This window comes from Leptonychotes weddellii, chromosome 5 (genome assembly GCF_054177405.1).
Source record: "Leptonychotes weddellii isolate Sample4059 chromosome 5, ASM5417740v2, whole genome shotgun sequence".
In the NCBI taxonomy this organism is placed as follows: domain Eukaryota; kingdom Metazoa; phylum Chordata; class Mammalia; order Carnivora; family Phocidae; genus Leptonychotes; species Leptonychotes weddellii.
Window position 1 is genome coordinate 13,850,238 of NC_138373.1, and position 24,612 is coordinate 13,874,849.

The following is a 24,612-nucleotide window of genomic DNA, read 5'->3' on the forward strand; positions in this document are numbered from 1 at the left end:
AAGATTTTATTTATTTATTTATTAGAGAGCGAGCGAGAGAGAAACAGCATGAGAGAGGAGAGGGTCAGAGGGAGAAGCAGGCTCCCCGCTGAGCCGGGAGCCCGATGTGGGACTCGATCCCAGGACCCTGGGATCATGACCTGAGCCGAAGGCAGTCGCTTAACCAACTGAGCCACCCAGGCGCCCCTAGACTCTCGATTCTGTTAAAAGCCTCTGGTTAATGTTGCTTTTTTTGTTTGTTTCTTTTAGCAGTCAGTCAACCCAGTTAGGTTCACACCTCAAGTCTCTTGCCTTCCATGGGCAAGATTTCAATGTCAGTTTAGTTTTTAAAACCTTTGATCTGCATCTTTGGATCTTTTTTGCAAATGAGACTGGAGTGGTGGTCTAACATGTTCACTTCTCGGTGTGTTTGCTGAGTCTGTTTGGTTTTTGTTGTTTGGGGGCTGTTCTGCACATGAATAGCTCAAGCTGAACCTAAGGTTTGTGCTGATTGATGCTCAAATTTAGGGGAATCTCCTCCTCTAGCCCACCTCTTTGGGGTTGCCCCTTTACTCTTTGACCCACTTGAGCCCCCACTTTTGGTTCTCTGGCCACAAGTACTGGATTTCTTTCAAAGATTTAGCTGCCCACATGTACGGTTGTTACTGGTGCCTCTTGGGGCAAAGCAAGGAGGGAAAAGTGGAAAAAAGATATTACTTGGCACTCTGGACCACCAAGACTCTCTTTATGGCTACACTCACTGCCAGGGCTCCCTGGGGAGCTGCCCTTGAGCTGTGAGTTTCATCCAGATTTCCAGGTCTCAGGGGCCCCTTTTCCCAGTCTTCTGGCTGGAAAGATGAAATTTCTGTTGGAGTTTTAGCTGCCTGTTGGAACTCCTGCCGTAGCCTTGCTGTGGCCTGAGGATCACAGCTGTGAGAGAAAAGAAAACAAAGCAAAAGAAACTCACATCCATCCCCCACACTAACTAGTTCTTCAGGTTTATTTCCCTCCCCAGTCCACCTACTTTTATATACTTTTCAGTCCTTTTATATTCAGAGTTCTCAGGTTATTCTTTTTGTATTTAGTCCTGGGGGCGGTTTGTTACAGTCAGCAGAAAGATTGGCTTTAGTGGTCTCACTCTTATCTTACGTACAACAGAAGTCCTAATAGTTGGTTTTTAAGAGCTCTTAGTATTTGTCTGGTCTGGTGTATTGCTTCCCAATCCCTACATGTTTTCTGCTACAAATATGCACCTGGCTACCATTCAAGAAACACACAAATAGGGTGTCTGGCTGGTTCAGTCAGTAGAGCATGAGACTCTTGATCTTGGGGTGTGGGTGCAAGCCCCACATTGGGCATAGAGTTTAATTTAAAAAAAAAAGAAAGAAACCCACAAATGAGAATGGTCTTACAAGCTGATTCATAATTGGCCATAATCTATGTAAATTTAAAGCAGATTGTAATATTCAGAGAAGTTCCTTTTTTCCATTTGTGATCCTAAATCTGAGGATTTGTAAATTTCTTTGTGACTTTTTGGTGCCTATTTTTCATTAAATGGTTGATTTCTGGAACAGATCATGTGCCAGGGTTTTTACATAGGTTGTCCATGACTGCCAGAAGCAAAAGCTGCAGGCGGTGTTGTTCTACAAACAACCAGTAGAGGGGGCTGGCAGGCTTCTTTCTCTGTTGAGGCCTGGCTTCTCCATTGCAGCCCATTGGCTTTCCTTGGCCTCGGTACCTATGATCCAGGGGCTGCTTGCAATATGCCATCAAGACCTGGAGCATCTTGTACTAGCCAGTGCGATAAAAGACAAGAATCACATTTATAACAGAAACTGCTGGAGTGCTTTAATCCTTATATCTACATATCCCCTAAGAAAGATTTTCTCTAGCATCCTCCCAGGGAGAGGAGATTCAAGATAATAGCCCTTAAATGGTCCAGTTCTCATGGTGCAAACTGGAACTTTATTAATTTGCTTAAATTAGGTCCTTGAGGTATAATAGGAACTTCATAGCTTTATTCAGCAAAATGGTAGTATTGAGACTCAACTCGAAGGCACTTGAACACTTAAGTCCTGTTATTTTTCTATAGTATGTTCATTCCCCAAAGCATTTGGTTCTTTAATCATTTAATTTTTGCTTGAGGCATTTAGTTCTTAAGAACTGCAGCCTGGCTTACAGCCCCGGCTCTCATCCTGAGATCTCCTCCCTAAGATGTACAACTATGTTTGCCAGGAATAGAGGACCTGCCTTTGAGACCCAGCTTAGATAGGTTTGTAAATAACTTTGAGTCCCTAAAAGGGACTCTTCTGTACACAGATTACTCTTGGGATTTGGCACCATATTTGGGATGTACTTCTAGAGCCAACAAAGCTCAGAGAAGATGGATGGGTTTTCAGGTTTCCCTACTATCTGGCGTGTGGTTACCCTGACTGCTTTCAGAGCATGGAATCCTGCCCCAGGTCTCCCCAGTGTTCAACAGTTGTCTCTTTGTACTTTTCCTGAAAGTCAGTCCTGCCTAACTCTTTCTTTAATCTGTCCTACAGCTTTGTCTCTATTTGGGGGATACAAAGATGAATACAATGTAAGTGCTATGGTAGGAGGGTCATAGTAGAGAGACACTGAAGTGTCAGAATTTGAGTATATCATTTTGTCTCTGGGAGGTTGACACTGGGTTTTAACGTAAAGGAAGAGTCAGCCAGGTGCAGGTGAGTTTGTTCTCTCTGAGCAGAGGGAACAGGATGTGCTAAGGCACAGAATCAAGAAGTAGCCTGATGCTTCTCTGTGCAGTGTTTAGTTTCGTTTAATTGGGATATAAGTGCATAGGGAAAGCAAAGGCATACGAACCTAGAGAGATTGACAAATACCAGATTTCAGGGTGTTCTGGAGACTGAACTAAGGAAATTCAAATTCATATCAAAACCTGTGGGGACAATGAGAGGATTACAAGCAGGATAATGAGGTGGCCAGATTTTCATCTTTTAAAAGATACTTTATTTGTAAGTGAAAGTAGGTTTAAAAAGTGGCAGACCCCTGGGGATAGAGGCCATTGTCCTCTAACCAAGAAGAATTATGGCTTATAGAAATGGTGAGGAGGGGATGGATATCTTGAAAGAAACAATCTTTAAAAAAAGAAACAGTTATTAATTCTCAGTGACTTGATACTGGCAGTGGGTAAGAGGGAGGAGTCAAGGATGACCCTCAGGTTTCTGGCCTGGGTGTTTGCCTCTTTACCAAGATGAGAAGTTGAGAGAATGGAGCTGGTGTGAGGAAAGGATAGTCAGATCACTTTGGGATGTGTTGAACTTGAAGTGTGTCTGAGGTTAAGGAGGAGATATCTAGGCGGCAGTTGGTTACAGAGATCTGGAGCTTAGGTCACATAGCATGAAAACATGGACTTCTTGCCTGAAACCTATAGTAGCGGATGAGATTGTGAGGTTTGGATGAGGAACTCAGTAAGGGGGGTCAGAAGGTGAAAGATGGCACCATGGAATGCTACAGAAGCAAGCAGCAGAAGAATAAGCCTGGAAAGAGATGAAGGACTAGTCGGATAAGAGAATCAGGAAAGAATGGTGTTGTGGAAGCCGCAGGGGTAGATAGTTTTAAGGAGGAGTGATCAACAGTGTCAGATATCACAGAGACAGGGTCGAACAGGACAGAGAAACATCCACTAAAGTTGTCCACATGGAAGTCACCGGGCCCTATGCCAAGAAGAGTTTTGGTGATCGGTTGGGGCAGGATCTAAAGTGCAGTGAGTTGAAAAGTAAAGGGGAGATAGTAGAGACAATAAAAATAGGCTTGATTATGAAGTGAGGGGAATGTTTGTAATCTCCGCCCCCTCAAACCAGAGCCTGCAGTGAGTGTGGTTCTGTGATTTTGCTCCTGCAGTGCTCAGCTCCTTGAATGTGGGAGCAGAGAACTTGGCTGGTTTGACTCCAAGTGGGCTTTTTGAGGGAGCAGCTGTGAGTGTTTTTGTTGCTAGAAGACTTTCAGGATCCTTTTGTTTAAGTGTAGGAACATTTCAACAGTTCAGAGCCTAGCAGGATAATGACTGGTCAATGAACTGAGTTCCATTGTTTGACTGATTTGTAGCAGAGATGCTCATTTATTCAGCTATATTTTTTCTCAATTCCTGCTCTTTCTCTATTCTTTATTCATACTGTTGGGTAATGATGGTTAAAATAAATAATTTTATTTAGAATGAGGGTTCATATTTTCCAGCTCAGTTGGATCTTTAAAACTGCTTTGGGGGCGCCTGGCTGGCTCAGTTGGTTAAGCATCTGATTTCGGTTCAGGTCAAGATCTCAGGGTCCTGGGGTCAATATCTCAGGGTCCTGGGGTCGAGTCCTGCGTCAGGCTCCTTGCTCAGTAGAGTGTCTCTCCCTCTGCCTGCAACTCCCCCTGCTTGTGCGCTCTCTGACAAATAAATAAAAATCTTAAAAAAAAAAAAAAAAAAAGGATCTCAGGATCCTGGGATTGAGCCCAGCAATGGGCTCCTCCCTCTCCTTTTCTCTCTCTCACAAACAAACAAACCTCCTTGCTGGTCTTATTCCTGGTCCCATCCTAACCTCCCAGATGGTAACTTCACTTCTGCTTCACTGAGAAAATTATCCAAAATGAACTCCTTTCCCTTCATATCCTTTCAGATTTGCTCCCCCCCCCCCCCCGCCACATTGCTGTGGTCTCAGTGGAACATGATGAGCCTCTTCGCTGAAACTTTGGACTTGTTTTTCTGAGGGTCTTTTTCCCTTTCTCCCCTATAATTTCAGTCTTTCCTCAGCTTATCTCCTCAGCTGGCCAACATGCTCCAGTGTCCCTCCAGAACCTACCCTCCTCAGGCTGTAATTGCTCTTTTACTTCTACCTGTCAAGAGGTTATTTTGGTCTGTGATGCTGAGCAGAACCAGACCCATAACCACTGTGAGCAGGCAAGGTCCATATCTAACACGGCCAGTCTACCGTGTGCAGCCTTGTGGGCGTCCAGTGTACCCTCAAACCTCGTGTCTTCTCGGGCTCCGCCTGTGCTGATGCTCCATCTGCCCACTCAGAGCTCTGTTGCTTGAGCTTGGTGCATCCACAGGCTGCCCCAGTCCCTGCCACATCAGCTGCTTTCCCTCGCACCTCACTGTATCTTCCCAGGGCCTAGACTGTGGCTTTTGGCCCTTTGGGCTCCACAATCCCCGTGGCTTCTTATCCACTTGGTCCCATCTGTCCACCTGGTTCAGCAGTGCTGGTGGAAGGAGGGTATTTTGCAGGTACCAGATTCAGAGCTGGGGCTACTGGCGGCACTCCTCCTCCACCCCCAGGATGCCTTCCCAGGGCTGCTCAGCCTACAGTCACGCAGGAAGCCAGTGTCCTTGGAACCCAGTGGAAGGGGAACCTCTTCGTGGGTGGCTTAGATGGTAGCTCCAGGATCTGGTGAGGAGCCAGACCACCAGTGCTGGGAAGGACATCACGTACCTTCGGCACTGTCACAGTTCAGCTGCTTTCGTCCTGTCAACCTCACGTTTCACTTCAGACACCTCTTGTGGGGTCTTTCTGGTGCCCAAACTTTTGGACACTTTTCAGATTTAATGAGACACCATATTATGGTAATCAGTATCTCCCTGAAGCATTTTGATGTAGGGGAGGTAGCCATTCATAAACTAATGTAGGCGAAGCAGCCCTAAGGATCTTCCTTAAATTCCTCCGGAATTATACTATACCACACTGGTCTTTGCTTTTAGTAATGAAATATCAAATTAAAGAATTAAAGTTGCCAAATGACTCTGATTGGTCTTTAGTCTCCTTTAAGTCTTTGATTTATAGTACATGTCATAAGTAAAACGCTTTAGTTGTCTGACTTCGCCTTTCCATCCTTTGCCCCATGTCCCACCCTCAAACCTTGTCTTCTATTCCCTCCCGACATTCTCCATTGAATCAGAGTTGCGGGACAGGCCAATCAGACTAACTTCCTTCTCTCCTTGCACATCTCCCCGCGTGCTGTCTTTTAACTAGTCTTTCACAAAGATCCTCTGAAACCCCTTCGGTACCCTAAGCACAGACCCCATTGCTTCTGCTTTTGCATCTGCCTCTTAGACCCTCCTCATAGGTTGTTTCATCAGACATGAGCCAAACCTAAATTTGCTTTGGTGCCGGAAAAACTGGGGTTCAGTTGAACAAAGAACATCAATACAAACTGTACTGAAAACAAGTTTGTTTAAAATCTGAGGGGCAGTGAGGAGGATGCCTTTCAAAAGCCTTTCAAAATCCTTTCAAAAGGATGCCTTTCAAAAGTCAAAAAACTTTAGAGTCAAATAAAGGGGAATTTTCACATCAAAATTTGGTTGCCATGTGTTGTCAGCCTGCCTGATGCAGCCACTCATGGCTCCCAAGAATTCCTAAGCTGGGTTAATGGGGTCATATTGTGAATGCCTCACCTCCAAGTGATTTGAGTCCAGTGAAATCTCATTAGGGTTAAGAATGTTTGGGATCCTTAGTACTTTGATTTTTGTTTTTGGAAATTGGGCTTTATCTTATAATTTCAGTTCATCTAAATGTTGTGTTCTGTACGTGTGGTGTTTGGCTATGCCATTAATTATTATGGAAATTCTCTGTTGTATGTTTCTCTTTGCACTGTGGCGCACTTGTGGATTTTTTATACTCAAAATGTAGAATAAAGACTGTTTTGAAGATTTTAATAAAGTGGTGACACTACATTACAGAAAAAATAAAGGTTATTTTCTCCACAATCAATCCCCAGTCCCCACAATCCAGTTGTCACCATCACTGTCATCCCACCAAACTACTTGCACAGGCCACTGGTGCCCTCTTTTTTGGCAAATCCAGTGACTTCTATACTGTCAACCTACTTTCCCGCCCTTCAGCATGACATTGTTGCTAATACCCTCTTCCCAGAGCTTTTCCTCTCTTGATTTCCCTAACACCACTCTCCTAGGTTTTCTTTGCCTCTTTTTGCTCCTCCTTCACCACCTTCTCTCTCAGACCCCTGACTGGAGGTGCTTTATGGTGCCCTGTCCTGGGTCTTCACTTACTCTGTAGTTGGTCTGTGGACTGTGATATCCACTCCCATGGTTTTGTAAAACTCCTTGCTAACACATCCAGCTCTGGTCTTTTTCTTTAGTTCTAGGTCACACTAGAACTAAAACTAAAACTAGACAAATGGCTGAACAGAGATCTCTTCGTTGTTCCAGAAGCACCACAAACTCGAATTCAGATTTCAAGTAATATATTTTTCCCAAACAGGCTGAAAACCTGACACTGAGCCCTGACTCTTCTCTTCCTTCACCCTGTCCCCACCCAGCTGAGGCGTCAGGTCCTGTTGACTATACCTGAGGGTGACCAGGAGCATTTCACATGTCCAGCCTCTCATTGCCAGCCCTGCCTCATTTTTTCTTACCTGAGAGCATATCACTCCTTTCCTTGGTTGCTTTTAGGTGTCCGCAGAGTCACGTGCAGCCTTGTAGTTGGAGCCCGTGTGGTCTTGTCCTGATGACTCAGCCTCATGCCCCACAGCCTCTCATGCAGCCATTTCCTAAAACTCCGTAATTTTTGTTCTTCTGGTCTTTTACTTAGGCTGTTCCTGCCCTGCCTGTCCATTCCTCCATCGTTTTGCCTAGAAAACCCTTCAGGGCCCAGTGCAAGGGTTTTCTCCTCTGTGAAGTCATCTTTGAGTCTAGAGTAAATGTTTGGGGGATTATGAGGAGTAGAACTTAATTACAAGTGCCTTCCTGATGACTGCCATTTGTGGAGAAATAGCTTTGTGACAGTCATCATTTTGAATACTGAATACTAGAAGCAGATGGTTAAGAACATGAGCTTTGAAGCTTTGATGGCCGAGTCCCAGCTCTGCCATTTACTAGCTGTGTAACCTTGGGCAAGTTATTTACCATCTCAGCGTCGATTAAGTCTGAGGGTTCAATGTGCCTGCCATATGGGAAGTGAGCAATAAATGGTAGCTGCTGGCACTATAAATGGAAAGATGTTCATCCCTCCTAACCCCCTGGTGAGATATTAAGTTCTGTTATCATTCCTGTTTTACAGATGGTGAAACCGAGGCATAGGGAGGCTGGCTCATGTGCTGCTTCTCCAGATGCGGCTGTGGGCCTGTGGCTCATTCATCTGTTTATTTCAGAATGTCTTTAAGCTCAACAAATATTTACTGAGTTGAACTGAAAGATGAATCTGGAGCTCCCAGGTCAGACTGAGAGGGGAAACTTAGAAATTGTTACCTGCACAGGGGTGGTAACTGAATATGTTCTTTTTTTCTTTTAAGTCCTATATCACCTTGGAGAGTCCACACATTTCAGCCACCCCTTTAGCAATGAGCTAGATATTACCTTGTGACAGGTGATAATTATTGCCTTCAACTGTTACTTGCATGTTTGTTAAAATTTGCTTGTATTTGTCTTCTTTCCCCAACTGGATTGTGAACTCTGTGGGCAGAGGACTGTGTCTTATACCTCTGTACATGAGCCCCTTGCCCCCTTCTAGTCCTGGTTTTTGTTTCGAAGATAACAAGTCAAAATCTGACGTTTAATATTAATCTCAAAAAGGAATTCTCAGCCATGTCTAAGTGATACCAACCAACCAAGATTATTTTATTAATCTTTACTTTCTATAATCTGGATTAAGAAAGTTATTTTCTTCGTATTTTTCAGATAAAATTTATTAACACTGCACCTCTACTATTTGTTATATTTCTTTTAACCCATACCTCTGTTGTTTTTAGGATTCTAATGCACATTTGTACCCTCTAAGAGTCTCTGACATAGGCTCTCCTATTCCCATTCTCTCATTTTACAGTTGAAGAAACTGAAGGCCATGTTCCAGCTGGTTCTCCCATTTGTTATCTGACACAGTGTTCTCTAAACAGCTTGGTCAAGACTCAGGATTCTGAAGGGAATAAGAGTGTCAAATGCTTTGTACTTTTCTTTTGACAGAGCCGAAAAGCTTCAGCTGCTGAATCACAGGCCTATGACTGCTGTTGAGATCCAGCTGGTGAGTGAAGGAGGCTTGAACGTGAGGGGATTGGTTTCTGGATCTGAGAGGGAGGAAGGGTAATAAAGACTGAGAACAGACAAGGCTGGAACTGCCGTTTCTTGAAAAGACTGCCCGACTACCCCCATTTCGTCAGTGAAAGGAGACCTCACCAGTTTGATCCTAGTTAGTATGGACTTAGAGAAAGTAGAAGACTAGAGGAAATTTAGTTCCTTCCTTAGGGTTTGGGCCTGCGTCTCAGCAGCTCTTTGTCTCCCTTGATGTCCTGCCCCATTCTGGCCATTGCTTTCCTGCAGGGGTTATTGCCAACCAGATGTTGTATGAAGACAGTAGACTCACCATGACTCTGGCAGAATTTCTCCTCCCCGACTCCCACCCTTCGACCCTACTCTTCCTGTTTCTGTTCTTGGCTCACAGAGCACAAATGCACTTCCCCCCATGCTCTCTTTCTCACTCAGCCTCCTGGCCCAGTCTCCCAAGCCAGACACCTGGAAGTCATTCTCTGCCTTTGATCTCAGATGCATTAGTCTCCAGGTTCTGTTGCTTCTGTCTTCCCTTGTTCTCTCTACTCTCCCTGCTGCACTGTGTTCATTTCTGTCATTTCTCAGTGTGGCTCTCGCGGTTGTCCTCTCTCGTCATCCCTGCCTCGGTCTGGCTCGTCCAGTCCACCTTCTCCACCGCAGTCAGCGTTCACGTTCTAAAACCACAGACTCGATCATCTTGTTTCCGTGCATACCACCATTCAGTGGATTCTCCTCATTGCACAGTCTACACAGCAATCGCAGCGTAAAGCTTTAGAATTGTGCGAGGCAGCCAGAGTAGAAGCCACACATGGTCTAAGGAGAATATGAAAATGAGGCCCAGTGAGACAAACTGAGCAGTTGCTGTGTTGGTGTCCTGGGGCAGTTTCCCTCTGCTGCAGCGGGCAGACAACACTGTTAAGCTCCAAATATTAGGCAGGCCATTTAACTGACAGTAAGAAAACTGATTGGAGAATTAACAAAATGAGAATTAAGGAGTTTGCAAAGTCAGTTTTAGAAATACTTATCCTTTGTCAAAGTTCCTTCAGAAATTTGTGGAAGAAAGTAGCCAAAAATACCTATGATGTTTAGAGTTGCTTTAAAAAGGACCCTTTTTTAAAGGTTCACGGGGCACTTAATTTTTGACTAAAACTTTTATTGTCTTCCCAGTGTTGTTTCTGTCCTTCAAAATGCACCCAAAATTAAATTAGAAAAATTCCTCCCATAAAGGGTGATTTTCTGGGGGAACTGGGCTTCAGGCTAAATAGAGATCCTTTTTTTTTTGAACCCTTATTCTGATGCTTTCAACTGTGCTGGAGATTCAGCTTAGAAAAGAAAAAACAAATCAGCAAGAAACTAATCCATGTCCCTCTGGGTTAAAGATCACATGACCTGTCTCCTCCAACTTTAATCAGCAACATATGTTATTCATGGCTTAATGACAGATGGAGAGAGGAGATGAGGATTAGCGTGACCTCATCCCAGAGCCCGTAGAAAGCTCTATCATTACGGTACGATTAGCTGCTATTAAGAGTGCCCCCTATATGCGGTGGGCTTTGTATATGTCACCTTCGATGCCTTCACCGTAGTCTTTGCTAGTGAGTTGCTAGTTGGGTCTGTCTGACTCAAAGCCTTACTTTCCTCCAAGCCATGTGCTTTGCATAGAGAGAAGAAAGATATGTGTGGCGTCCCCTGAGACTGTTCTTTTTCTCCTTTTCACAGGTGAGTAGTAGGTCTTGATAAATACTGTGTATGTTGTTTCCCAGCAGTCGGATCATTTTATAGTCAGATTTTCCCCAGCCTGGGATTTGGCTACAAAGGGTAGCAAAACATTTACCAAGGCTTGTCGCAGTATCTCTTCTCCCAAGAGAGGGATAAGAAATGAGGTTTTCACACAGGTTTGAAGTACAGAGGACTTGAGAATTTCCCTGCATTAACCTTACAGCCATTTATTCCCCCCGTGTCCCAGAAGTATTTTCAGCATCCAGCATTTATTAGTGTTCAGTTTTGGAGGCTGTAGCTTCTTTTATTTATACCTCAGCCATGATTTGTTGTGAGCCTCAGTCTGAAGAAATGAGGAGGCCACCAGCTTCTGTGATTTCTGCCACTCTCTGTTGTGTATTCATTCGGGTCAGTTTGTGAGCTCTCTGGCCTGAAGACAGGACAGTGAACCTAATGACCTCACAAGTCACTGTCCTGAACAGCACTACCATATATGTCTGTTATAAGTTAGTGATTATTGGGGCGCCTGGGTGGCTCAGTTGTTAAAGCGTCTGCCTTCAGCTCAGGTCATGATCCCAGGGTCCTGGGATCGAGCCCCGCATCGGGCTCCCTGCTCGGCGGGAAGCCTGCTTCTCCTTCTCCCACTCTCCCTGCTTGTGTTCCGTCTCTCACTCTCTCTCTCTGTCAAATAAATAAAATCTTTAAAAAAAAAAGTTATTATAAAATGTCTTGGATTAGGTAGAGTTTTATGGCTTACAAAACACTATATGTTCTCATTTAGTCCTTACTGTAGGCATTACTTTCATTTTACATTAGAGAAAATTGAAATTTACAGAGATTAAGTGAACCATTCTGGGTCAGATAGCTGGAAGTGTCCATAGTTATTAGGTTTGAGTTGTTTTGTTGTTTTGGATAAAGTAGGAAGTTAGCCTTGATGGCTTAGAATGAGAAAAAACCATTTTTGGAGTATTAGCAGGCCAGTTTGACAGCCCCTAGGAATTGATATGGCCTTTGTATGTGATAAAAATGTATTGTTGACACATCTGCAAATACTTGGAATTTTTACATTTCATTCGCCCTTATATTCCGAACAACTTGAAACATTGGGTGTTTGAGAACATTGAGTTGGTGCTTTACGTTTCTTTATTTGGGCTCAGTTTCTTCTGTGTTGGGAAGAAAAGGTGAAGAGTAATACAGTTAGTATCATTTTGCCTTGATCCAAGAGGGGTTAGTAAGTTTTTGGTTTCTGAAAAGTTTCTTTTTTGTGTATATGTGTTCATTTTGCTTAATGAAGTTGTTCTCTTGCTGTGACTGGGAATGTTAGTTTGAAAAGCAAAGTTTCTGACCCTGAGGGTTGTGTGCTGATGGAAGCTTCTTCTTGCCATGAACACATTTAGCTGACGCCTGATCATTGTTGCATCTGCCAGACCCAGAGATCAGAATGCAAGAAGGTGGCCTGTTCAAGTCTTCTATATTTGGTTTTCTAAAAATGAAGGCCTCTCGGGGCACCTGGGTGGCTCAGTCGTTAAGCGCCTGCCTTCGGCTCAGGTCATGATCCCAGGGTCCTGGGATCGAGCCCTGCATCGGGCTCCCTGCTCCACGGGAAGCCTGCTTCTCCCTCTCCCACTCCCCCTGCTTGTGTTTCCTCTCTCACTGCTTCTCTCTGTCAGAGAAATAAATAAAATCTTAACGAAAAATAAAAAAATAAAAAGGCCTCTCAGAAGTCATATAACTAAATTCTTTCAAACCAGTGGACTCTAGTCTGCATCTCTGCGAGAGGAAAGAATAGAGGTATGGTGTTCTAGAAAGAGCTGGAATCCAAAGTCAAAAGACCTTACGCTACTTGCTGTGAGACCCACATCAGGTTTTCTTCATAATGCTGAGCCTGCACTTACTCATCTCTAAATTGGCCTGACTTTATGGACCGCATGCTTGAGAAACTCTGGTGGCAGTGATTCTGGGAAAGCCCCTGTGCAAATACTGGTGGGAGGTTGTCATTGTCCTGAGACTAGTCTGAATCTCCTTTCCCGCTTCCCCTGAGTCAGGAAACAGTTCATAATCAACTGCACGTGCCAGTTTATATATTTGGAGACATTCCTCTCTCAAATGGAGATCATCTTTTCTTAGGATTAAATAATCAAATCGGATATACCCCTTTCCAACTCCTTCATATTTTGGAGGCAGTCTATGTTAGATTACTTCCTTTTACACACCCTAATTTTGCATGTCTGGTTTAAAAAATGGGTTTTTGAGGATTATTTCTTGTTCAGTAGAGGTTACATTTTACGGAGCCTTTGAATCTTTAGGAAATGGTCATTTTATTTCACAGCATGATAGGAAGTAGCCCCGTTGGTTCACTCAGGAGCTTCTCCACCCTAGAACACTCAGGATTATTCTCTGGTTGTAGAAACATTTTTAGACCTAGGTGAATGAAGAGACGGATGGTTTGCCAGGAGTTTGTGATGTGATCTTGGCCACATCACCTGACTTAATTAGCTTCTCTACTGTTGTCTGTAAAGTGAGGCAGTCAGACTGAAATCCTCTTCAGGGTTGTAAGCCTAGCCTGTCATCTTGTTTTACTTAAATCTGATAGGATTTCTTTGTGGAATTCCTCTTGGTCTTAGTTGCCAGATTTCAGAGATTGCTGTGGGAAATGCCACAGAACAGAACCCTGGACACCTTTAGCTGTTTGTGATAGATGGCTGGTGTCACTAAGTGAACATGTGTAAGTAATTTGCCTGCCTGTATATTACCCTTAAAAACATTGTTGACGGGGCGCCCGGGTGGCTCAGATGGTTAAGCGTCTGCCTTCGGCTCAGGTCATGATCCCAGAGTCCTGGGATCGAGCTCCGCGTTGGGCTCCCTGCTCAGTGGGGAGCCTGCTTCTCCCTCTGCCATTCCCCCTGCTTGTGCTCTCTGGCTCTCTCTGTCAAATAAATAAACAAAATCTTTAAAAAAAAAAACAAAACATTGTTGACTATGTATTCATTAATGTATCAAGAACTAGAGGTGAGGCTAAGAAAACTGGCTCATAATTGTGGATCGTCCATGTGTAGATTTCCAGGACTTGTTAGACTGGGCTTTAAGTGGACCTAATTTAGTGAGGCATCGGGGGATCATTTTCCAGCCATCACTCATCAGACTCTTGCCCCAAATTTCCAGGAAATGACCAGGACCACATGATGTGTGTTAGATTGATCGTTGGTGTTAGTGTTGGGCAGGCCTGGCTTGGATTCTCATTCTGTCCTTTGCCAGGATTGTTGTGAGGGTTAAAAGAAATAACAGATATGAAGTGCTGTGTGCAGTCAGGCACATGAGCTCCCTAAAGAGCTGTTAGTGGGGGGCAGGGGTGGGGATGAGGGAAAAATAGATAAACCACTTGGCACGCAGTGAGCAATCGTCAGATGAGTTGTTGATCTAATTCGTGAGTTACAGCTGTGCTTGTGAAATACAAAAGTATGTAAAGTGCCATTTCACTCCCCAGAGGTGAGTTTTCTTTGCACATACAACATATTTGTGTGTGCACGTGGATGGGTATAGAACTGGTAGGGTTTTCTTTTCTTTTTTTTTTTTAAGATTTTTATTTATTTTTTGACACAGAGAGAGACAGCGAGAGAGGGAACACAAGCAGGGGGAGTGGGAGAGGGAGAAGCAGGCTTCCCGCGGGGCAGGGAGCCCGATGTGGGGCTTGATCCCAAGACCTGGGGAAAATGACCTGAGCAGACGATTAAAGACTGAGCCACCCAGGTGCCCCTGGGTTTTCTATTTCTTTGGAGAAAAATGCTAACCTGCAACTTGCTTTTTGCCCCAACCCATTTTGAGCAGTCGCATAGGAATTGGAGCTGGCTTTTGCCTCCCTTGGAGCCAGGATGGAGAGGACCCAGAGACCTGAGGGGGCTCTGGAGCCAGGCCCCGAGCTCGGCATGCCAGAGGCCAGCGGACTGGGAACAACATGGGTGGGGAAGGTGAGGGGGACTCCGCCTGTGCAGCTCATCTGTAACCCTTAGAGGTTTTCTTCTGCAGATGGTAGAAGAGAGTGAAGAACGGCTCACAGAGGAGCAGATCGAAGCCCTCCTCCACACCGTCACAAGCATTCTGCCTGCAGGGCCAGAGGCTGAACAGAAGAAAAACACGGATGACGTGGCGATGGATGAAGAGGACCCAGCATAGAGGACACAGCCGGCCTAACCGCCTCATGAAACTGAAAAGCCCAGCAGCCATTTCTCAGCTATCCAGAGGATTGTTCAATTGGTCTTACCCTCTATCCCAACAGGCCTGATTTCATGGTTGTTTGGAGAAATCACAAAAATAAGCTAAAAAGAAGTACTCGTGCCTCTGGGAGATGAAACATGGTGAAGACAGACTGAGGCTGTCAGGGCAGAGAGCTAGAGAGAGGACAGAGTCAAAGAGGACAATGACTGTGCAGCCCTCTGTGGTAAAAATATTTCTTCTGTGGCCTTTGCCTCAGTGGCGGGCAGGGCCCCGTACACAGCTGCTGGAACCCTTGTGTTGCCTTTGATGGGCTATGTCCTAATGAGTTTCATCTGCTTCCCTAGGAGCTTCCCAGACAGGGGCGCCGAGCGCTTTTGGGGCGAGAGCTGAGTGAGGAGAATCCGGTTAGATGGCTAGAAACTCCCAGAGCGGCACATAGTTGCTCTAGGTCAGAAGGAGCCGCTGAACTTGGCTCACCTTAGAAGAAGCTTGTCCTCGAGAACATCGAAGATGAGAGAAGAGCCGCCTGGCCAACCCTTCCTCAGGTCTGCAGGCTCCTTCCCTCTGCTGGCAGGGGTGTTCTTTACCAGCTCACTGTTCAGTCTGAGGTGTTAGGGCGCCAGCCCCTTCCAGTTGAAAAGCAGCCCAGCAGACTGCGGACGGGGGCGACAGAAGTCCTGCCTCGGCTGCCTTTCCAATCACCTGCCATCTCCTGCCCTGAGACAGGAGCCCTGGGCGCTCGCCGCCTCTTGAGCCCAGGTGAGCTTCACTTGCACAAGGGGCAGCTTGTTTGCATCTTTGGAAAGGGCTCAGATAGGGACGGGATATGAAGAACCAGAGGTTGATTAGTAAGAATTTGAATTTGTTGGCTATGGCAAGGTTGCATCTGTTTTTCAGTTTCAAATATTAGGACAATGACCATGTGAAGAGCTTGTTGATACTGAGGCTTTGGAGAGTTTAGTAGCTCCAGACATGTGGTTGCCTTAGGTCCTAGGAATATTGCTGAAAATTAATTTCCCACATTCGCTCTGCTCCCCCTTTGGGGAAGAAAATGCCCACAGACATTAATTTTCCAAATCAGTACTCATTTTGTTGTGAGATTACATATTTTCGGTGTTGCTATTAATTGGATTACTTCCCACACCCTTGCAATTCCCAGGTTATTTCAACCTCCCCACCACCCCTGCCAGTTAAAGTGATGTCATTCTTAACCTTATTATCTGAGGATCAGCTGAGACCTCGTTACAGGCAAATTCGCAGGGCATTTGTTTTTAAATCTCTCTTCAGTATTGGGAGTTTTACCAAGAACCGTTGATTTATTTGTCAAGGCATCATATTTGTGTCACTGTTTCATTTTAACCTTGAGTGTATTCAGTGCATTTTCTTAATGGATTAATCTAGTTAATGATTGTTTCCAAGTGACTGCCAACTTTTGGTATTTGTATAAATCTTTGAAGTTTGTTTTGCCATGGATAGAAAGAAATAAAATCTGAGTTAAAAGGTACAATGTGCACCTGGGTGGCTCGGTTGGTTAAGCGACTGCCTTCGGCTCAGGTCATGATCCTGGAGTCCCGGGATCGGGATCGAGTACCGCATCGGGCTCCCTGCTCAGCAGGGAGTCTGCTTCTCCCTCTGACCCTCCCCCCTCTCGTGCTCTCTCTCTCTCATTCTCTCTCTCAAATAAATAAATAAAATCTTTAAAAAAAAAAAAAGGGTACAATGTGTGAATTTTTTGTTAAAAAAAAGTTGAACCTATTTAGGTCTGAAATCTATTTTAGATTGCAAGAAAATTTTAAGTTTCTGTATTTGGGACCTGAATTTAACCTCAGTTTCTGATAAAGGTCATACAGTATGACCTTAAGGCTCTGGAAGACTTAAGCTTTATAGATAAGAAACATATTCTGTATAATATTCCTGTCACATTAGTAACATTTCAGAAATAAGATATTTGCACAAGAAACTTAATCAGTATCACATCTGTGAAGGAGAGCAGGGGAGCTTGGGCCTCTTACTTTTCATTTTATATCCTTCTATGTGGTTTTAGTTTTTGACCATATGACTGTTGTATTCTTTAAAAAGAAAAAAAGTACATCCACGTGCTTGTTGTCCTTGGCCTCTGTGAATGTTACTGAATGTGTACTTGACAGTTGAATTATGTCCCATATAGCGGCTGACACCCAGTGTCTGGTCCCCTAGGAGAGGCTGCTCTGAGGGGAACTGGGGCAGGCATGTGAGGGAGGCAGAGTTTTGAGAACTAATGCCAGTGTCTTGCTCAGTTACTGTAGCTAGATATATTTTTAGGTCGACCAGTCTCCATTTGTTATTCCAGACTTTCCTAGAATCTCAGTTCACTTTTTTTTTTAGGGGAAAGCCCTAGTTTTTGACACAGGAAGATTTTTTAGTAATCTATCACAGGAAGATACCACTGAGCTCTTAAAAAATGTACTCCCAGTTAGAGGTTTACCCAGATATTTCCCTTGTCCCGTTTTGCTTAAAAGTTACAGTATGAGGTCGCCTGGGTGGTTCAGTTGGTTAACTGTTAGACTCTTGATTTTTACTCAGATCGTGATCTCAGGGTCGTAAAATCGAGCCCGACGTCGGGCTCCGTGCTCAATGAGGAGTCTGCTTGAGATTCTCCCTCTCCCTCCCTCTCTGTCCCTCCCTCTCCCCCTCCCATGCACGCTTTCCCTAAATAAATAAGGTCTTTTTAAAAAAGTTACAGTATGACCTACTGCCACCTCAGAGGACTTCCCATTTATTCAGGGTTTGTTCATAAAATAATGGGTACCGTTTCCCTAATTAATAATTGTGTACCAGTTCTCAAAAGCTTATACCCTAATGAGAAGTTAATGCTCCAGAATAGTCTTTGCTAAATCATTTTCTCCCCTGAAGCTAATTTAACACCCACTTGTGCCACATGGATCATTTCTCAGTTAAACTATAAAACAGATCACATACTCTGAACAGAATCATCAACTTTATTTAATTACACAATGAACAAATGGGATAAGAAGTAAAACTGCTTAGAGATCCTTTTATATATTTTAAAAATTAAGATGTAATTTTCATGCCATAAAATTTACCCTTTTAAATTACACCATTCTTGGGGCACCTGGGTGGCTCAGTCGTTAAGCGTCTGCCTTCGGCTCAGGTCATGATCCCAGAGTCCTGGGATCAAGTCCCACGTCGGGCTCCCTGTTCGGCAGGAAGCCTGCTTCTCCCTCTCCCCCTCCCCCTGCTTGTGTTCCCTCTCTCGCTGTGTCTCTCTCTGTCAAATAAATAAATAAAATCTTTTAAAAATAAATAAATAAATAAATTACACCATTCTGTGGTTTTGAATTTATCACGAGGTTGTATCACCATCGCTCCTAATTCCAGAATTTTTTTCATCCTGAAAAGAAGCCCCATACCCATTAGCAGTCACTCTTCATTAACATCTCCTCCACAGCCCCTGGCAACCACTAACCTACTTTCTACTTTATGTATTTGCCTATCCAGGTCATTTCATATAAATCGAGTCTTAACAGAATGTGACGTTTTGTATCTGACTTCTTTCGTTTAGCATATTTTCAGGGTTCAGATATGTTGTACTATTGCTTTTTATGGCTGAACAATAGTTCATTGAATGGATATACCACTTTTGTTTATTCATTCATCATTCATCGGTTGGTGGACATTGGGGCTTTTTCTACTCTGGCTGTTACGAATGTGCTGTTGTGACCATTCATGTACAAAATGTGACTTATGTTCTCTTTTCTCTTGCATATACTTGAAAGTGGAATTGTTGGGTCATGTGATAACTCTCTTTATTGATGAACTGCCAAACTGTTTTTCATAGCATTTGTACCATATCGTGTTCCCACCAGCAGTGCATGACAGAATCCAATCTCTCTCTCTTGTTACTGTCCCTCTTATTGATTACAGCCATCCTATGTGGTTATGAAGTGCTATCTCATTGTGGTTTTGATTTAGAATTCTCTAATGGCTATTAAAGCTGAGCATCTTTTCATGTCCTTACTGGCCATTTTTATGAAGAAATGCTCATTGAAATCCTTTGCACTTAAAAAAAAAATTTTTTTTTTTCAAGGAATTTTAGGTTTACAGAGTAATTGAACAGAAAGTACAGGGAATTCCTATAGAGGCCCTTGCCCCCCGGCCCCCCCCCCCCCCAGTTTCCCCTGTTACTAACATCTTGCATTAGTGTGGTATATTCATTACAATTGATGAGCCAATGTTGATAAACTTTTACTACTTAGAGTTCATAGATTACGGGGCACCTGGGTGGCTCAGATGGTTAAGCGTCTGCCTTGTGCTCAGGTCATGATCCCAGGGTCATGCAATCGAGTCCTGCATCAGGCTTCTTAGCAGGGAGCCTGCTTCTCCCTCTGCCCACTGCTCCCCCTGCTTGTGCTCTCTCTCTTTCTCTCTCTCTTTCTCTCTTTCTCTCTCTCTGACAAATAAAATATTACCAAAAAAAAAAAAAAAAAATTACTCCATGTCATTCCATGGCATGATAGCTCATTTATTTTTAGTATTGAGTAATATTCCATTGTCTAGATGTACCAGTTTGTTTATCCATTCACCTATTGAAGGTCATCTTAATTTCTTCCGATTTTGGTAATTATCAAAAAAGGCTGGGCACCTGGGTAGCCCAGTTGGTTAAGCGACTGCCTTCGGCTCAGGTCATAATCCTGGAGTCCCTGGATCGAGTCCCACATCTGGCTCCCTGCTCGGCAGGGAGTCTGCTTCTCCCTCTGACCCCCTCTCCTCTCATGCTCTCTCTCACTCTCTCTCTCTCTCTCAAATAAATAAAATTTTTTTTTTTTAAAAAAGGCCACTGTATGGTGCCTGGGTGGCTCAGTCGTTAAGTATCTGCCTTCGGCTCAGGTCATGATCCCAGGGTCCTGGGATCGAGCCCTACATCGGGCTCCCTGCTTAGCGGGAAGCCTGCTTCTCCCTCTCCCACTCCCCCTGCTTGTGTTCCTGCTCTCGCTGTCTCTCTCTCTGTCAAATAAATAAATAGTTAAAAAAAGGCCACTATAAACATTTGTGTCAACATCTGTGGACAGAAGTTTTCAGCTCATCTTACCAAGGAGTATAATAGCTGGTTCATAGGGTAAGGGTAGGTTTAATTTTGTAAGAAACTGCCAGACCATGTTACAAAGTGTCTATAGTATTTTGCAGCAATGAATCAGTTCCTTTTGTTCTATGTCCTCACTAGAATTTGGTGGTATCAGTGTTTTGGATTTTGGCCATTCTAATAGGTGTGTAATGGTATTGTGTTGTTTTAATCGCAATTCTCTAAAAATATAAGATATTCATATTATTTGCCATCTATTTCTTCATTAGTGAGTGTCCAGATTTCTTGCCCATTTTTTAATTAGGTTTTCTTTTTGTTGAGATTTAAGTGGTTTTTAAAATATATTCTGGATACTAGGCCTTTATCAAATAGGTGTTTTGCAAATATTTTCTCCTAGTCCCTGATTTGTCTATTTATTCTCTTAACAGTCTTTTACAGAACAAAAGTTTTTAATTTTAATGAAGTCCAACGTGTCCATTTTTTCTTTCATGGATCATGGTTTTGATGTTGTACCTAAAAAGTCATCATGAAAACTAGATTATCATCGTGAAGTCACCTAGATTTTCTCCTGTGTTATATTTTGGAGTTTCATAGTTTTGTATTTCACATTTAGGTCTGATTCATTTTGACTGATTTTTTGCAAAAAATGTAAGGTCTGCATCTGTTTTTTTGGCATGTGAATATCCAGTTGCTCCAACACCTTTTGTTGAAAAGACTGTCCTTTCTCCATCCAATTGCTTTTGATCCTTTGTCAAAGATCAGTCGCCTCTCTTTGTATAGATAATTCTGGGCTCTATTCTGTTCCATTTTTCTATCTGTGTACTCCTTCACTAATACCACACTGTCTTGATTACTGTAGCTTTGTATTAAGTCTTGAAGTCATGTAATATCAATCTCCTTGTTCTCCTTTACCCATTTTTAAAAAAAAGATTTTATTTATTTGAGAGAGAGCACATGAGAGGGGGGAGGGTCAGAAGGAGAAGCAGACTCCCTGTTGAGCAGGGAGCCCAATGTGGGACTCGATCCCAGGACTCCAGGATCATGACCCGAGCTGAAGACAGTCACTTAACCAACTGAGCCACCCAGGCACCCCTCCTTTGCCCATTTGTAATTGAGTTGTTTGTCTCTATTGTTGAATTGCAAGATTTCTTTAATTTTCTGGATACTAAACCCTTAGCAGATAAATAATTATTTTCTCTCTTTTTTTTTTTTTTAGTGTTTTTTTTCACTTTCATGATGGTGTCTTTTGAAGCACTTAAGTTTTTAATTTTGATGAAGTCCAGCATACCTTTTTTTCTTTGGTTCCTTCTGGTTTTGGTATCATATCTAAGAATCCATTGCCTAAATCAAGATCATAAATATTTACTCCTCTGTAACTTCTAGACATTTTATACATTTAGGTCTTCAATCCATTTTGAGTGAATTGTTGTATATGGTGTGAAGAAGGGGTCCAACTTCACTTTTTGCATGTGGATATCCATTTGTCCTAGTACCATTTGTTGAAACCTATTACCCTCCAACCATTCTGTCCCTGAAAAGAAGGTGACTACTAAATTTTATCAGTCAGGTTCTGTGGACTACTTAGTTATCTGTCATCTTGGGCCCTTATTAAATATGATAATCTACAGCAACCTCTAGCCCCTTAGACTTCACTGTATTGTTTAGAACGGTTCAGCAAGGACCAGATAATACCTTAGCCTTTGCAGTTCTTAAGATTACTGTCACAGCTACTTGATTCTGATGTTACAACACGAAAGCAGCTTTGAATAATTCATAAATAGATGAGTGTGACTGTGTTCCAGTAAAACCACAAAGTCGGGCAACAGGCTATGATTTGCTGACCCCTGGTTTAGATGCTTCTAGAGTAGGGAGAAGAGGGTTCCCTACCCACCAATAACCTTCCTCATGAGGTCCTCACTGTGGCTTACTTTTCTGCAGGACATCTGGGATTTTTCCATAAATGCTTCAAGAGATGGCATGCCCAATCCTGGCTGAGATTCTACTCACTGGCATGATACAGAAGTCTCATGGAGTGTGTTTCGTTTTGACTGCCTTACCTACCACACACTATTGAGGCTGCCTTAAGGACTCTGTGCTCAGTCACAACAACTATAATTTTGGGTATCTAGTTCAACAAAGGCTTGCTGAGCACACAGTATATGCCAAGATCAGTGCTGTATAGTTGGGCCACAAAGTCAAGCCTCAAGATACATAGAGCCTGCAAAATAAGGTTAATTAATGCCTCCACTGTTTACTTTCTGATCCATTGTGTATCACCTGTACTTAATATCCTGAAGTACTTTTTCTTTACATCATATCCTCAGCTCAAAAACTGCAAGTCTTCCTATGGCATTGAGAATAAAAATTCCATAGTGACATCAACAAAACGGAGGGCTAGGAAGCTCTAAGCTCTTGTTCTCTCACAGAGACATTGAAAACAATCAAAAGCTAGCTAAAACGAGCTTGTGCAGGGGTGCCTGGGTGGCTCAGTTGGTTAAGTGTCTGCCTTCGATTCAGGTCATGATCTCAGGGTCCTGGGATCAAGCCCCACATTGGGCTCCCTGCTCAGCAGTAAGTCTGCTTCACCCTCTCCCTCTGTGCTCTCTCTCCTAAATAAAAATCTTTTTAAAAAATAATAAAATGAGCTTGAGGGAGCTCAGGAAAACAGTTAAAAGTCTACAGTAACCAAGTGGCCACTTCTGGGTATATACTCAAAGAATGAAAGCAAGCTCTCAAAGACATTTGTATACCCATGTTCATAGTAGCATTATTCACAATACCCCAATTATGGAAGCAAAACAAGTGTCCATTGACAGATTAGTGGATAAACAAAATGTGGTATATCCCCACAATGAAATATTATTCAGCCTTAAAAAGGAAGGAAAATCTAACATGCTACAATATGGATGAACCTTGAGGCTATTACGCTGAGTGAAATAAACCAGTCACAAAAAAACAAATACTGTATGGTTCTATTTATATGAGATACCCAGAGTATAGCCAAATTCATAAAGACAAAAGTAGAATGATAGTTGTCAGGGACTGAGGGGAGGGGATAATGGGTTACTGTTGTATAATGAGTTTAGGGTTTCAGTTTTGCAAAATGAAAAGAGTTCTGAAAATTGGTTGCACAATAATGTAAATATATTTAACACTAATGAACTATACACTTAAAAATAGTTAAGCTGGTAAATTTTATATTTTTACCACAAAAAAATAATGAGGGAGAAATTAAGACTTTCCTAGATAAACAAAAGCTAAAGGAGTTACTACCACTAGATCTGACCTAAAGAACTGCTAAGGAAAGAACTTCAGATTGAAATGAAAGGACTCTGAAAAGTAATTCAAAATCATATGAAGATGTAAAGATCTCCAGCAAAGGTAAATACAAGGGCAAGGATAAAAACCAGTACTGTGATTTTGATTTATAATTTTATTTTTTATTCTTTTACAGGATTTAAGAGAGAAAGCATAAAAATAATCATAAACCTATGTTTAAATGTACCCATTATTCAAAGATGTCATTTGTGGCAACTGGAGAAGGGGTAGAGACAGAGCTGTAAAAGAACATTTTTGTTTATGATTTAAGTTCGTATCAACGAAAGATTAGTATAACTTTAGGATGTTATATATAATCACCATGATAACCACAAGTAAAATATTTTGAAAATACATGAAAGGAAATGAGAAGGGAATTAGAATATGACACAAAAACAACAAATCAACCAAACAGAAAGGAAGGCTGCAATAAAAGAAATGAGGGACAAAAAAGCTGTTAGACATACAGAAAACAACAAAAGGGCAAAAGTAAGTCCTTCCCTACCAGCAATTACTTTAAATGTAAATAGATTAAACTCCTCCATCAAAAGGCGCATATTGACAGCATAGATTTCTAAAACATGATTCAACTACATGCTGTTTCCAAGAGACTCACTTTAGATCTAAGGACACAAATAGATTAAAAATGAAAGGATAGGAAAAGATATTTCATGCAAATAGTAACCAAAAGACAGCAGCAGTGAGCATACTAATATGAGACAAAATAGACTTAAAATTTTTAAAAGGCTATAAGAGAAAAAGATATATTAGTAAAGGGTTTAATACAGCAAGAAGATATAACAATTACAAACATTTATGTACCTAATAACAAACCATCAAAATATTTGAAGCAATAATTGACAGAATTGAAGAAAGAAATAGATAGCTCTACAGTAATAGTAGGTGATTTCAGTACCACTTTCAATAATGATAGAACACCAGACAGAATCAATAAGGAAATAAAGGACCTGAGCAATACTACAAACCAGTTGAAACTAGCACACATATAGACACTATCCAACAAGAGCAGAATACACAATTTTCTCAAGTGCACATGGAGCATTCTCCAGTAAAAACCATAGGTTAGGCCACAAGACAAATAAATACATTTCAAAACTATAGAAATTAGACAAAATATGTTTTCCCATCCCAGTGGAATAAAATTAGAAGTCAGCTGAAGGAGAACTGAAAAATTCATAATTATGTGGAAATTAAATAACACACTCTAAAAACCAATGGGTCAGGGGCGCCCGGGTGGCTCAGTCGTTAAGCTTCTGCCTTC

At 42.5% G+C, this 24,612-nt stretch overlaps 2 protein-coding genes and 1 pseudogene across 2 annotated transcripts in view; all 3 read left to right on the top strand.

Moving 5' to 3' along the window:
• Positions 1-29: 29 nt before the first annotated feature.
• Positions 30-8,111, top strand: LOC145721525 (DAZ-associated protein 2 pseudogene; annotated as a pseudogene).
• CRCP (CGRP receptor component) lies at positions 7,912-21,214 on the top strand. The gene is made up of 4 exons (XM_081818864.1): positions 7,912-7,918; positions 8,145-8,175; positions 8,921-8,978; positions 14,744-21,214. Exons 1-4 carry the CDS (start codon positions 7,912-7,914, stop codon positions 14,888-14,890), a joined length of 243 nt encoding a protein of 80 aa, XP_081674990.1. The 3' UTR covers positions 14,891-21,214.
• Positions 8,955-24,612, top strand: part of TPST1 (tyrosylprotein sulfotransferase 1) — a 115,048-nt gene continuing 99,390 nt past the window's right edge. The window contains exon 1 of the mRNA XM_081819637.1: positions 8,955-8,978. The gene's annotated coding sequence lies outside the window, so the exon portion shown is untranslated. The remainder of the gene's footprint in view (positions 8,979-24,612) is intronic.

What these genes read in the sequence shown, in the direction of transcription:
- CRCP (XM_081818864.1), top strand. An exon ending in GATGAATCTGGAGCTCCCAG is followed by an intron (nt 8,176 to 8,920) that starts GTCAGACTGAGA and finishes TTCTTTTGACAG; the next exon opens with AGCCGAAAAGCTTCAGCTGC. An exon ending in CTGCTGTTGAGATCCAGCTG is followed by an intron (nt 8,979 to 14,743) that starts GTGAGTGAAGGA and finishes TTTCTTCTGCAG; the next exon opens with ATGGTAGAAGAGAGTGAAGA.